This window comes from Poecilia mexicana, unplaced genomic scaffold, assembly GCF_051168715.1.
Source record: "Poecilia mexicana isolate PSO_F unplaced genomic scaffold, ASM5116871v1 scaffold_4, whole genome shotgun sequence".
Classification (NCBI taxonomy): domain Eukaryota; kingdom Metazoa; phylum Chordata; class Actinopteri; order Cyprinodontiformes; family Poeciliidae; genus Poecilia; species Poecilia mexicana.
This window is the reverse complement of record NW_028263373.1, coordinates 22,168,707-22,183,397: the sequence shown is the minus strand read 5'-3', so window position 1 is coordinate 22,183,397 and position 14,691 is coordinate 22,168,707. Positions and strand designations below refer to the sequence as shown.

Here is a 14,691-nt window from a genome sequence, read left to right as displayed (position 1 = left end):
ACAGGCGATGTCAAGTATCCTGATCGTATTTGTGGAACTAAAATTCACAGATTTCCAAAATCTGAAACGGGATGGATGCCTTGCTTGGATCAAAGCTTGTGCACGACCGCATTTGCAGCTCAACCGTCGTAGGATCAATAAGAACAAAGGAGTGTGTGCTGGTGTAAGTATTATTGCTTTGCTTTCTTTGTGTTTAGTGAATGGGGATATTTTGAGTGATTGTTTATCCATTTTAGATTCTGCTTTAGAGCTTCAGTAATAAAAACATCCATTATGAAAACCTTTTGGAATTGTTATCTTTAAGCTTCACTTCTTCGCTTTATTATGTTGAACGTTTCCAACATAACACACGTTTTGGCCACGGAGTTTGGTCACTGACAATATGCGTGTTCTCCTTTAGTTTTAGTTCTATTAACAGCAAATTGATCGTATAATTATATTAATATAGTTAAGAAATCTTTTTGTTTTTTCACAAACTCAATTAATTTTTGTTTCACTGATTCTGAATAAACTTTATTTCATTTGTCTATCCACCTTATTCCTGGGAGGCTTACTGGCTTTGCGCCGACAGTGTAAAACACCTGAACTACATTATATTAGCTTGGTGCGATGCGAATTTTATTTTTCGTTTGAATAAAAAAAAAAAAAATAAAATAAACTTAATAAAGTGGCTGCAGCAAGTGTATTTTATCACTATGTTTGGGTCAGCAATATTTTTTATAAGACAAAATAAAATATCTGGGTTTATTTAGTCCATCACAACCAGAACCTCGAGGTTCTCCGTTGCTGAGTGCCGCTGGAAATCAACGGAGAAATGACCGCAGCTGCTGCGCTCCAGACCGTAATATGAATATGGAGAATCTCCCCACTGGACAAGAACCGAACCGACCCGTTTATTAACCTTTTATAGAGAGCAACTCGCCACTGGAAAGTGTCCTGCCTTTGCGGAACTCGGGAAACTGTTCTGCTGTTCGTGGAGTACTTTAAAAATCAGACCAAGTGTAATTTGTGGCTGCAGCAAGTAATAAGGTGGATAAGCTCCCATTGGCTCAGGCTATGACAGGAAATAATATTGGTTACCATGACGATGGCTCTACGTTGTGATGTCACCAGTTTGTAGCTGATATGACCTGACCTGACCTGACCTTCCTGCGATGTCCAGGTGGAAAATGTTGTTGTTCAGACTGAAACCATTTGAGATTTTCTGATTAAAAACTGAAATAAAACTTTGTAGATTTTAGTGGTAAATTATTAACGGTATCCACCATCAAGGTTCTGACAACGTCTCCATGTTGGTTCAGTCAGATGATTCTGTCTGAAACATGAGAGCAGATCGATGTTTTTAAAGCAAACTGGTCTGGTTCTGATCAGGATGGCAGGTAAATGTTCAGCCCTCTGTTGTTCGTAGTTATTATAGTTTAATTATTTCATAAAATCATCAGAAAGAAGCAGCAGCAGCTGGTTGTGTCTCACCTCATCCTGTAGTTGGTTGGTGTCTTGGTGGAGTAAATCTCCTCAGGTTCCCATTTATCCTCATCCTGAAAGTGTGGCAGCGTTAAGATGTTTGGTCCACATCAAGCTGAACGATTCAACTTTTCCCAGTAACACGTTGGTTCCTCCACAGTTTATTCCCACCATAAACAGACAGTATACTGGGAGGAGGTTCTTTTTCTTTAACATTCTGATCAGATATGATCTGTTTGTTTTCAGATCAGGAAGATGGAGGTTATAACTTGTGATTAAATGCTTCCATAAAATGATGAACTATTCCAACTCTTAAAATGATGCAGTTTGTTTCAGTATCGGAGAATTTAAATGTAATTATTATCAGGAGAGTTTGAATTAAAAGCTTTAATGTGTTATATTTTACTAAAACAGTTTAATTTTCCAACAGACCTCTGTCAGTTTATTATATGAACATCTGTGTTTCCCTTCAATCATCTGAAACTTGATGTTCAAAAGTCCAGATCTGATTTCCAGATAAGATCAGCAGCCAAGAACAACCGATGATCAAATCCGTTTTATTAATAATTTTTTTTTTTTTTACATTTGATGAGGAAAAAATGCTGCTTTGTGCCAATAACTACAAAAATAATTTGTAAAACTCTGTTCTGATCCAGGTTAGTTTAGCTCAGGTTGTCCTCATGTGTCTTTATAGTTCTGCAGCCGGTTCTGGTTCTGTTGGAGGTTTTCTCCCGTTAACGGGGAGTTTTCCTCTCCACTGTTGCCATGTGCATGACAGGTTGTGACAAAGCCAACAGCATAATGCCAGCGACTGTCTGCTGTTACCACATGTTGCTGCAGGATGGCTGAATGCTCTTTAAATAAAAACATTTTAAAATCAAATGAAATTTAACCTGAACCCAACTCAAAGTTTTGATAATCAGAACCAAATTAAGTATAAGAAAAAAAATAACAAATAAAATGTGAATTGATGACATATAAATTAATTGAATTTTATTTTTAACAGTAAAATGAGAATAATGAGCACAAGCTGTTGTACTTTTCAAATGTAGAAATAACATTTATGTAAATTGTAAGTTTGTTTTTATATAAAATTTACAGTAAAATCACAAACTATCAATATTAACTGAATTTAAGGCAGAATATCATGTAAAATGTACAGATTTCTTAAATTTACCTTTCACAGAAGTTAGTGATGAGGCCTTGATTGACTTGTTGGGAGGACTGGGAATATTCCCAGAGCTTGAACGACTGGTTTATTTATTTTTTATTTCATTTTATTTTATTTTATTCTGGACGAGTTTGTTCTGGTTCTTTTCGTGTTTGTTTGCACAGACGTGCGCTGCCTTTGCACGTCGGTGATGTTTAAAGTAGAACTATCAGGCATTTTCATCATCCTCAGTGAATCCTGCTCTTGTTTCTCCAGCTCAGCTGTCCTCTCTGAACGGCTAGTGTTTCCACAGACCGCTCATTCATCTTCTTTTGTTTTCAATGGCAGTCGGCAGATTAATTTACATTAATCATCTCCACTGGACTAGAAGGAGGATTTAGGCAGGAAGGAAGAAAAAAAATAGATTCTCTCCTGAGAGTGTCTGTGCATGTGGGTCCAGAAACACATGACCCTTTCTCAGTCAATGACCTTATGAAACAGTTTAACTCTGTGGCCGGTTTGGACCCAAACAGTGGGTTCTGTTAGATCCACTGCTTTGTGTCCAACAGCGAAGCAAAACTTAAACTGTTTATTCTAAGCTAATTTATCTCTGCCCAGGCACAACGTTTTTCTTTGGTGGTTTTTGGGAAGATCTCCATTAAAACAATCTGTGCCCAGATCAGAACAGGCTTTGGAGAACACAGCGCCGAGAGGAACCAGCTAACTGGTGCTGTAGCTCAGCCAGTGGGTCGGCTCAGCTGAGGGCCAGGTTTGGTGAAGCTGTGCTTCTGTTATCTCTGAGCGGAGCCAGTCCTTTCCCCTCAGACTGCTGTGTGTGTGTTCAGTCTCTCTCTGTGTGTGTGTGCACGTGGAGTTTGGTTATAAAAACAGATGGATTTCCTTCAAGAACTCATCTTTGTAACATGATGGGAGTAACACGCAGTAACATTCCTCTTCCTGCTCAACTGAGAGCCAATAACAGCCGTGCATTGTGGGGATGATAGTTTTTGTTGCTTCTTGTAGTTGAGTCTTATGTTGAACTGTGTTGGGCTTTTCCTGGCCGGAGGCCAATAGTCTGGATATTTAGCGAGTCAGAACTCAGCAGAACCACCTTTGGTTTCAGCTGCAGTTCTTTACGGGTAAAATAAAAAAAATAAATAAATAAAAGAGATGCCATTTCTTCAAAATCATGGGTTTATTGAAGATATTCAAAGAAGGTAAAACAATGTGATGAAACATGTTATTATTCATCGTTTTATTGGATTATACAGAGATAAAAATCATTTGAAGTGACTGTGTTCATATCTGGAACATCATACAGATTTTATATGATCTTCAGCTTCAGGTCTTTAATATTCACTGATTCTGAGCTTCAGGCTGAATCCTCAGGTTGGTCAGAAGATTCCTTATTTCCCCATTCAGTTCAGGGTGTCTGTTTTTTTCGAGGGTCTTCTCCAGCTCTTTAATGCTTTTCTGTCGATACTTAGATTTTACCTGGATCTCTGCTGCCCTCATGTGGTAAACAGTTGACCCGTGCCTCTCCTTTCTAATGAAGTATAAATGTTTTGCGTAGCAGTTGTAAAGCCTCTGTTTTTCCGCTGGATCCACATCTTCTCTCAGCAGCTGCTCTGTGTAAATCTGCTCAGCTTTCTCTGTGTCTACCATTGAATATAACTGTGCTAGAGTTACTTGTTGTCTAAGAGAAGAGTCATTGTAAGCTGCAATCATTTCCTCCCACAGCCTGATGCCTTGGTTGATCATGTGGTTATCAAGATTGGATTCCCTGCCTGGATTAAGGATCTTCTTCATGTAGCAGATAGCAGCACATTTTGTGGTATATCGTGAGTTAGGATGTATCCTCAGGGCCTCCTCAGCTATTTCAACAGCTTCATCTCTAGAGATGTGCTTTCTGTACAGACGCAGTAATGGAACGAAACCACAGAAACTGTTCATCGGCCTCTCTAGAACCTCTTCAGCCAAAATTCTTGCTTCATCCTGGACTTGTTCTCCATTTGTAGCACGTGACTCCAGATAAAGAGCAGCAACATATAAGTTACGTGGATCTCGTTCTTTGGCTGATCTCAGTCTCTCAAAGACTTCAGGCTCTAAGATGCGCTGGTGTTTTATGAGGAACTCTGCTGATAGTATGGCGTAGCTGCTCAGCCACTCTACGGTGTTCGGCTGCATCTGGATGGCTCTCTGGAAGAGCTCTTCAGCCTCCAGCTTCTTCTCTTTATCAAACTTCATCAGGGTCCAGGCCTTCTCTGCACAGACCTCTGGGTGGTGCTCTAACCCCGGTGGAGCTGGGTATTCCCTCATCAGATCATCGACCATTAACAGGTAGTCTTCACTCCTCTCATCTTCTCCCCGGTGATGGTGCAGCCAGGCCAGATTCCCAAAGTTCACCATCAACCAGGGACCTTCATCAGCGTTTTTCTGCCTCTGGAAGGTCTCAGAGGCCCGGTTGAAGAGGTTCAGTGCGTCTTCAGAGGAGCCCAGCTGGTACTGGATGAAGCCCTGCAGGTTGTAGATGTGACCCAGCCAGAAGTTTTCCTCCTCGTTGCTCATGTCCTCCATTGTGTCGCAGGGGGAGGTCAGTGTGAACCTGGAGGATTGGAGGTCCCAGGTGAAATGGCACTGCAGCGCGTTCAGCCTGGACTCTGAAGTCTCTGTAGAGCTGCTGGGAAATCATGAAAACAAAGTTACTCTGTCCTGTTCAGAGAGAACAAAATGATGATTGCAGTGAAACATGAAGGAGTAGAGTAAATGACTTGTACTGTTACAGTGCTTCATCAAGTCCATAGGACTCCAAACCGCGTCACACTACGTTCATTCACACTCAGACGTTGGTGGTGAGCTACATGGTAGCCACAGCTGCCCTGGGGCAGTCTGACCAAATAACTCTCATGGTTTCAAACCGACAACCCACCAGTTACAGGACAAACTACTGTGCTATCGTTGGAAAGGATTGAAATGGGGCAGGATCACCAAATGATGAAAATACAAAGGATAAGTTGGAACTGTTAAACAACGTGAGAAAATAATGAAAGTTATAATTTTAATAATTTGATTCAGCCTAACATCTGTTAGCTTTAGGCTGAATTTTGACTTACTGTACCTGAACTCACTCAATTTTCTCTACCAATGAGGGATATGAAGGACAATGGAAAACAAGTACAGAGGAGAAAAAGGTAAACTAAAACTAAACTTTCTGATATTTCCCATCACTCACCTCATGATCCAGCTGTTTCCTGTCTACATCATGTTGAAAATGTCTTGATTTTGAAGCTTTCCACCGTTTCTATCAGAGGTAATCCTGAAACGTCTGATCTCAGTCTCTCAACCTGAGCTCAGAGACACGTAAACACGTTTGACTGCAGGAAGTCAGAGTCTGATTGAATGAGGCTCAGCAGGAGAACACACCAATTTAACCAAGCAGGGAGAGGGTGGAGTTTAGTTTCTGTTTGGTTTGTCAGAAATAGAAACTTAACCAGAACAACTGAAGGAAAACTTTAACTCCAGGCTCTTATTTTGGAGCTGAACGCTTTTCTTCAGACTGGTTACAGTCCGTCTGTCCGTCCATTCATTAATTTTCTTCTGCTTCATCCGGGGTTGGGTCGCGGGGACAGCAGCTTCAGAAGGGAGGCCCAGACTCCCCTGCCACTTCTTCCAGCTCCATTGGGGGAACCCAAAGGCCACCTCAACTGGCTCCTCTCGACGTGAAGGAGCAGTGGCTCTACTCTGAGTCCCTCTGGATGACCGAGCTTCTCACCCTATCTCTAAGGGAGAGTCCAGCCACCCTGCGGAGGAAACCCATTTTGGCCGCTTGTATCCGTGATCTCGTTCTTTCGGTCATGACCCAAAGCTTATGGCCATAGATGAGGTTGGGAACATAGATCGACCGGTAAATCAAGAGCTTCGCTTTTTTAACACAGCTCTCTCTTCACCATGACAGACAAGTCCTGGAAGCCACAAGGTTCACCAGGATCATCGTCACCTGGACAATTTGGTCCATCTATTTTCTTGACACCCTTTTCCCTACTGGGGTCGGGAGGGGTGCTGGTGCCTACTTCCAGAAAATGTTTCGGGCCAGAGGCGGGGTCACCCTGGACGGGTTGCCAGTCTGTCACAAGGCAACACAGACAAAGACAAGAGAAACAGTCACACACACACACTCACACCTAGGGGGAATTTAGAGAGACCAGTTAGCCTGACAGTCATGTTTTTGGACTGTGGGAAGAAGCCAGAGTACCCGGCCAGAGAAAATTAATGAATGGACAGACGGACGGACGGACAGACGGACTGCAACCAGTCTGAAGAAAAGCGTTCAGCTCCAAAATAAGAGCCTGGAGTTAAAGTTTTTCTTCAGTTGTTCTGGTTAAGTTTCTATTTCTGACAAACCAAACAGAAACTATAGTAAACTCCAGCCTCTCCCACGCATACACAGGGAGAACATGCAAACTTAATGCAGAAAAACCCCGGGAATCAAACCCAGAGTCTTCTTGCTGCAAGGACACAGCCCTACCAACTGAAGGGCTTTGAAAATATCATTTGAAAATATCAAATGGAATATCATTTGATACAATAAATACTGTAGTTTCCAAACAGAAACTACAGTAAACTCCGGCCTCTCCCACGCATACACAGGAAGAACATGCAAACTTAATGCAGAAAAACCCCAGGAATCAAACTCAGAGCCTTCTTGCTGCAAGGACGCAGCCCTACCAACTGAACCACTGTGCAGCCCGTCACCTGGACTAATGTTCTGAATTAGATGATGAACAATCATATCTTGCTAGGTGTTTCTCTTTTGAGTTCTCAAAAATCAAGCCTTACCTTATCAGAACCAGATATTTATTCCACATCTTTTTTCCTCCAGAATAAGTCTGTACTGTAGAATCTCTGTCCAAATTACAAACACAAAAGCAAATCTCAGACTTATCCCTAATTAAAGAATTTTCTAACAGCAAGTCACTTTAACTGGCTCTGCTAAATATAAGATCTTTATCTTTTAGTTCATAACTTCATCACTGTTATATTATCAGTGTTATATTTGTAAGAGAAACATTAACTGTGATCTGGCTGTGGCTTATCCTGCAGCTGTTTGTTTCTGTTTCCTCTCATTTATCAAACCTTTATTAATCATAGAGTTTGGATAAGTAAACTCTACCAGGAAATGGTCAAGCATTTTTAACTTCCTAGCTAAATATAAACAAATGATGCTGTTTGTGTTTCTGTTTTAGTTTCTCCTCCTTTAGCTGCAGCAGCACAAATGTTTAATGACAGTCTTGGTGTTAATCTCCAGCTGAAGTTTTAACTCCTTATTTTCTGAATTTATAATCAACTGTACAAAAATTATTATATGATTCCAGTATTTCAGTAAATGCTGCATGTTTCACTGCTCTCCTAAGCCACATGAAGCTAATTAGTGTCACTGCATGCAGGGTAGGGTAAACCCTAACCCCATTTCACTGTAATTTGCTAACAGCTCGTTTCTCTGAAGAGCTGACAGTAATAAAGAGAAAAGCAGAAAAGCTGGTCAGAGTCTGAGCTGCCGCTTTGCGCCTACTGTGTAAAACATCTGAACTACATAATATTAGCTTGGTGTGATGTGAATTTTATTTTTCGTTTGACTCATGCTTTACCGTTTCTGTTTTTCAGCTGCTTTAGTGGAGAATAGAAACTTAGCTCCGATAATTACCTGGTGGATGCCTCACCTTTACTCACATTCTCTACTTATACGTATTTTAGGCCTTATGAGTAAAGTATTTATTTGCAGGTTGATATTACCAAATGTTTTTCATTTGGTACCACAAAAGTTGGTTCTTTGAAAACAGTTATAAAAAAGTGGACAGTGTGAGTGGTGCTTTCCAAATTAAAAATGGAAATCCCAAGCCGAAGCATTGATGGCTGTTGATGTGTTGTTTCAAAACGAAAACAACATTTAGAAATTTCAGTTCTAATACTGCAATTACATATCATGTCTTTTTTATACACTGTCTTTAAAAATACTTACTCAACACTATATTAAGCACAATGAGGTCAACTTGACCTTTTACCAACTCTCCTGCAGCTTTTAGCCAAACTTCAACTCAAAGTAGGAACAGTTTGTTCCTACTTTCTGGCCTTCTGACTAGTTTTATTTCTTTGATCAAGAGACATCTGCAGTCGCCTAAAGAAACAAGGAAATATGTGTAATAGGATCAAGTTTTTAAGACGTTTTTATTCAGGGATATAGATCTTGTAGATGTATATCTTGTAGATACTAGAAGATGTATATCTTATAGATGTACAAGAAGATGTAGATAGACCTTGTTCTAAAATAGTTGGATAAAGTAAACATTTTCAGTGCTTTAAAGTCATATTTGTTTCTGTGTATGTACTGAAATGTTCTTCAGTTAAATCACCCTCCTTTCTTCAAGGAAAAACTTACTGCTTTCATTTGAGGCAACAGCACCATCTGCTGGTAAGTAGACGTTTTGGGCCTTTTCAGTGCCTGAAACACCAGGTCCTTCTCCTTATTCAGTGTAATATGTTATAAATAACATTTATTGGTATAAATAATTCAAGACCTGTAGTATAGAATGAAACTGTAGCGGACCTTATTTTGATTTCATTATTGAAAAACAGGAACTCTTCAATGAAAGTATCTGTTGGTGGTTACATGTCTTAGTCAACATTATGGAAACAATTAATAATCTCGTCAGTTTGGCGCCATTTGACCAAACTGGAGCGCAAGCCCCGCCCCTTTAATATTTCCACTCACGTGCTTAGGTTCCGGTTTCTGATTGGAGAATTTACCCGTCTCTGAGAGACTCGTTCAACAGTCAATCTACGTCATTCCACACGGTGAGACACGTAGTCACTGGAGCACATAAGGTTTTAACTTCAAAATAAAAGCATATTCAGTATTTGACATTGAATGAAATAAAGATAAAATTAAAGCGAAACCATAATGACAATAAACTTAACTCAGCACCATCAGATCGTTTTTGAAATCACTACAAAAGCGATTTTAAAATAATGTGGCACAAGATTTACAAAAGAATATTCTGGAAATTGTGATACAGCAGATGTAAAATACTAAGGCTTGGGCATCGTTTTGGGAGTTTTACTTATTTTATTGTCCAAATTGGTATTAACACGGTTTTTCACTTTCACTGGAGATATTTTGATTTCAATAAATGTATTTTTGAACAAAACTTACCAGTTAGTCCATCCATCCATCCATCCATCCATCCATCCATCAGCAATGGTGAGAACTCATCAAGAAAAAGAAGAAATTCCAAAAAAATCACAAATGTTTTAAATTACTTAAGGAGCCATGTTTATCTTCTGATATATGCTATTCCAAAGGGAGATAACTAAAGGACCAACTCAATCACACTGACTGAAAGAAGTCTCTAACACGTTATTTTATTTAACAAGAAAGAGAAAGCAGCTAAAGTAGCATTCTTATTAAGGTAATACATGGTAACTGGCAAAACAATATGACACACAAGTGTCATGTTAGTCATGAGTTAAGTTTACATTTGTAACTTTTTCAAATAAAGGTATTTCTGAGTATTTTCACAGTGAGAATTTCATAACAGTCTATGTTTACTTACAAAATAAATACAAATTCTCAAGTTCAATCCCATGGTATTAATTATATTCAATCGTTTTCTACCTATCATAAACAAATGCCTGGTTCCTACATCAGGATCTCACCTTGGCCTTTGATCTGAGAAAAACTGCTTTTATTTTGAAATTTAAAATCCAGAACTTCGTTTCCCAGTTCAGGTAACTTGACATTAGAGCTGAAGCCTGAGAAGTGGGAGGCTTTTTCATGCTTCTCCTCCCAAACTTTCCTTACCTTCTCTGAAAGTTATGACAAACCTCAGTGTGACTGGTCGGAGACAAGCCAGGAGGTAAGCAACGAGCCTTGTGCTTCACTTTCTGCACTGCTTTGCTTTTATCAATTCATTATTTCCAAACAAGCTGTTTATTGTCAGGGCTTGCTGCAGTAAAACCACAGAAGTTAATGCTCCTGTAATATTTTACAGTCATCCTGTAGTATTTATCTTATTGTACTATATTATACTCTGATTAATAACATGTTTTCACTTTGTGACACCTTTTGTTTTTGTGTATCTAAATGCCATCTTTGCGGGTATTAATGGTTATAAGTTGACTTACCACCATCTAATAACTGCTTGACAAAACCCCCCTGTTATTTCCACACTTATTTATTCTCTATCTTAAATAGTATTTCAGAAATGTAAAAAAGTTGTGTTTGGCATGGATAAATCTTTTGTAGTTTATAATTACATATTTAGCAGCAGAGTGGGACATCTTAGTTTTTAGCATCTTTAAACCTATTTTGTTACTTTTGATTTCTTTTTATTCTGTAGTTTTAGCCTCAAATCAAGTTAAACTCTTTAATTTTTTCCGGCTGAAAGGTCGTTGAAGCTTACGTTTTTTTGAGTGAGTGAATGTAAAGTAAATGCAGTGCAGATTTGGAGTAAACATCCCTTTTTTTCAACCACTGTTGTGGGTGAGGCAGCTTCATGGGACGGAAATCCCCCTCAGCTCCCACTGTTGTCAGAGTTGTTAAACATCCTTAAAGTTTTCTGGCTGATCTCCTGTCTGTTATTACGGATAGCATCATGTTCTCTCCTGAGAACCTACAGAGCTACAGCCCATCTGCTCATCACTGGGATGAAATAATGTTGGTCTTTTTAATGATGCCTTTGAACACTTCTTTTTTTATGGATGAATTGATGATACAATATAAAATAAGTTGTCCTCTAATCCCCACAAGGTCCAAACCAGCTACTAAATACTGTCTAAACATCCCATCAAGCTCTTCTGAGGCCTGGCCTCAAATGTATAGACAAACTCTCATTGATGGTCCTCAGAAAGCTGCAGAGTTACCACACTCTTTTCAAAGTCACGAGCAATTCCTTTGCCAAAAATATTTACTAGATAATTGACCACTTAGAAATAGTTTAAGCTGGAGGACTAGAAGGAATATTGTTTATTGTCAGAAAGTGAGGAAATTCTGATGCAAGAGCTTCAAAGTGACAGGCAATCAAAGCATGTGGAAGAAGATACAAATATAAAATTTATTGAAAACAGAATTAAGAGTAATGTACTACTGTACAATTACGGCAAAATTAATAGCTGCACATTAAACAGCTGTTGAGTTTGTTAGGGGCAGTGATGGTTATAGAGTCTACCAACTGCTGGCAGGAAGGATATATGATAACGCTCCTTTGTGCAATTAGGATGCACTGAAGGAGGTTGATTTACAATGGCTCAATTTTAGGTGTATTTTCACATTGTTTAAGGTTCAGTGTTCTAAATTTACTCAAATTTTAACCTTTTAATCCAAAACTGCTCCTCTTAGATAAAATCCGATATTTAGGATGTCAGAAAAACAGCCAAAGAACCATCAAGGCTCCAAACTGATGTTAATTCAGTGATACTGGAAGACCAGCATCACTGGCCACGGTGACAACAGTTTAACACCAACTTGGGGAAGAACATCCCACACAGTACCTCCACTCACCTTCCTCAACAACATTGTTTACACTGGATCATCTCTGGTTCCTAAGAACCACCTTTTTTGGGATGTCCTGAGATATAAACACTGTACTTCCTGTAGCAACTGAAGGAGTACAACCCCCCACAGGAGTTGCTGGTCATCTTTTACACAGGAATTAGTATTCGTCCATCACGGTGTGGTTTCATTGAGCCACAAAACATGACAGGGTCAAACTTTAACCAACAATTAGATCAGGAGAGAGGATGCTGACCTTTCCTCCATCCAGGAGCTGTACAGGTCAGAAAAGGGGCAGCTGGCATCTCTGCAGACCACACACATTCTGGACACAAACTGTTCAGAATTTTACCTTCCGGTCAGCGCTACAGAGTGTTATTTTCAAAAACCAGCCACCACAGGTTGTCTCTTTCATGAACACAAAGTAGTTACCTATACTATGAAAAAAATATTTTTGCACAATCATAACAATACTTCTTCCCTTTATGCTTCATTCTTATTTTATGTCCTTCAATGTTTCTACTTTTATACCTAATGTCTGCTGAGAGTGCTTGGAAACCTAAAATGTCTAGTTTCTATACATAATATTGGCCAATAAAGTTGATTCTGATACAGACTTGGAGATTATTAATCCAAAAAGAGAGACATGTACTGTTAAATTATAATGTTCACAGACGGGTCAAATGTCTTCTGGAGAAAAGTTTTACGATTTGATGAGACAGTTTGGCCAAAATGACAAGAAGTGTAGCTGAAAGTGTCACAGTGAGGCTTTCAAATATGTTGGTAGCATCATGCTGTGGGATTGATTTGGTGTTACTGTTGGTTTGCATGAAGTTGTTGGAGGGGAAAAAAAACAAGATTTTGCCTGCTGGAATTTAAATCTGATGGTTCCTGGGTCAGACCCTATATACCAGACCTGTTGGAAAAAGTGTGAGCTATTCTTGAAAGACGAGTCGTGATCGGAAAACAAACTGATTCTGATTTTATTTTAACAATCGTACCAAGAACTGTGGTTGAATATCCAGTCAGAGTTATATATGAGACTTGTTGATGGCAATAGAAAAGTTTCTAGTTCCGTTCTTAAAATCCATTATTAAAAACCTGGAGTATGATATTAATAATTGTGTGTAAACTTCTAACTGGTTCTGTGATGTGATGTTGTACAGTAGAATATAATTCAGTCTGACCAGAAGAGGCTGGCGGCTGAACCTGAAGCTGCTTTGTGTCCTTTACTTGACACAAAGTGTGAAAGTGGTATTTCTTCATCATGATGATGATGATGATGATGATGATGGAGAGCCTGCAGGCGCAGAAACCTCTGCTGCATTTTAAATGCAAACATCCTGCATGGTTGCGTTGGTGTGGGCGTGTTGGAATAAATACCAGTGTGACAATGAAATATTATGTTGGAAGTAGTTTTTATAGCAGCGCATCCATAAATTTGTGCTGTTTTTATAAAAACAGGATGTTACAACTCTCATGCGCTGTAGTCATGATATCAACGTTATCTCCTCAGCTTTTGGATTTTAAAGGGGCAGTGTTATGTAAAGTCAACTTTTTTAGCTTTAGATCATGTTATAATGTTATTCCTTCATCAAAAACATACCTGGAGTTTTGCCTTGAATTTTTTCATGCATGTTTGAGAAATCCTTGATTCTTTGATTCAAGGATTCAAATCCTTGAATCCTTGATCAGCTGCTTCTCCTCAGAGCTGCAGCTTCCAAGCTTCCACCTCACAGAGCAGCCAGAGCATGACTCCCTCGCTCGGCTCCTTCAGACTAGTCAGCAGAAATTGGCAAACCCCTGGTAGAACTGCTGATCCCATTATATGAGCTACTTTTCAGTGAAACGCTGTTAAAACATTGTTAGAGGGTTAATAGAGGAACGATGTTGTGAGGACTTCCTGAAGGTGGAGTTTCAGAAAGAGACAGAGGCCCAATTAGCATTAAATTACAAAGTCCTATTTCTTTAAAGTCATATTTGACTGAAGGTAACATAGTTACTTGATTGTGCTATAAAACTCTACCTGGAGAACACATAATGTGTTAATTTACAGATGTTAGAAATGCTCAATCTGTTGTTGAAAAAACTCTAAAAGAGTGAAACTAACTTAAATTCTGATAAGGAGCAAATATATTTGGCACAGTGTTGATTTAACAGGCTGGCAGTAATCAGGGAGGTGGAGGGGATTTATTGGTAATTATGGCCTAAAAAGCTGGAAAAACCCGAGTGACTGTGGTACTTACTGTGGAGTTTTAACAGTAAGAATGGTGCAATAGAACAATTTAGTGGTTTATAGCTTTTTGAAAATTCCACACATCTTGGTGCCAGTAACCAGCCCATGCTGAAAAGGAAAATATATTTATTTTACCAAGTTTCTTTTTTGTGTTTATAGTCTAAATCTGCTTTAAGGCAGAATCCAGCGCAGGTCAACAAATGTGACGTCTGCAGTTTTTTTTTATCCCTTGAACTATTGTGGTGGAAAAATCTCCCTAGAGGGAGCTGGTTATTTAGACGATTAATTAAGTTTACA

At 39.1% G+C, this 14,691-nt stretch overlaps 2 protein-coding genes across 3 annotated transcripts in view; one reads left to right on the top strand and one right to left on the bottom strand.

The window, feature by feature from the left end:
• Nucleotides 1-3,790: 3,790 nt before the first annotated feature.
• Nucleotides 3,791-5,998, bottom strand: LOC106911909 (interferon-induced protein with tetratricopeptide repeats 2-like). The gene is made up of 2 exons (XM_088005301.1): nt 5,847-5,998; nt 3,791-5,294 (listed from the first exon to the last, which is right to left on the bottom strand). The coding sequence occupies exons 1-2, from the start codon at nt 5,849-5,851 to the stop codon at nt 3,971-3,973; spliced, it is 1,329 nt and encodes a 442-aa protein (XP_087861427.1). The 5' UTR covers nt 5,852-5,998; the 3' UTR covers nt 3,791-3,970.
• Nucleotides 5,999-10,435: 4,437 nt separating this feature from the next.
• kank3 (KN motif and ankyrin repeat domains 3) overlaps nt 10,436-14,691 on the top strand; it is a 39,120-nt gene continuing 34,864 nt past the window's right edge. For both annotated transcript variants that reach the window (XM_088005078.1, XM_014973821.2), the window contains exon 1: nt 10,436-10,524. The gene's annotated coding sequence lies outside the window, so the exon portion shown is untranslated. The remainder of the gene's footprint in view (nt 10,525-14,691) is intronic.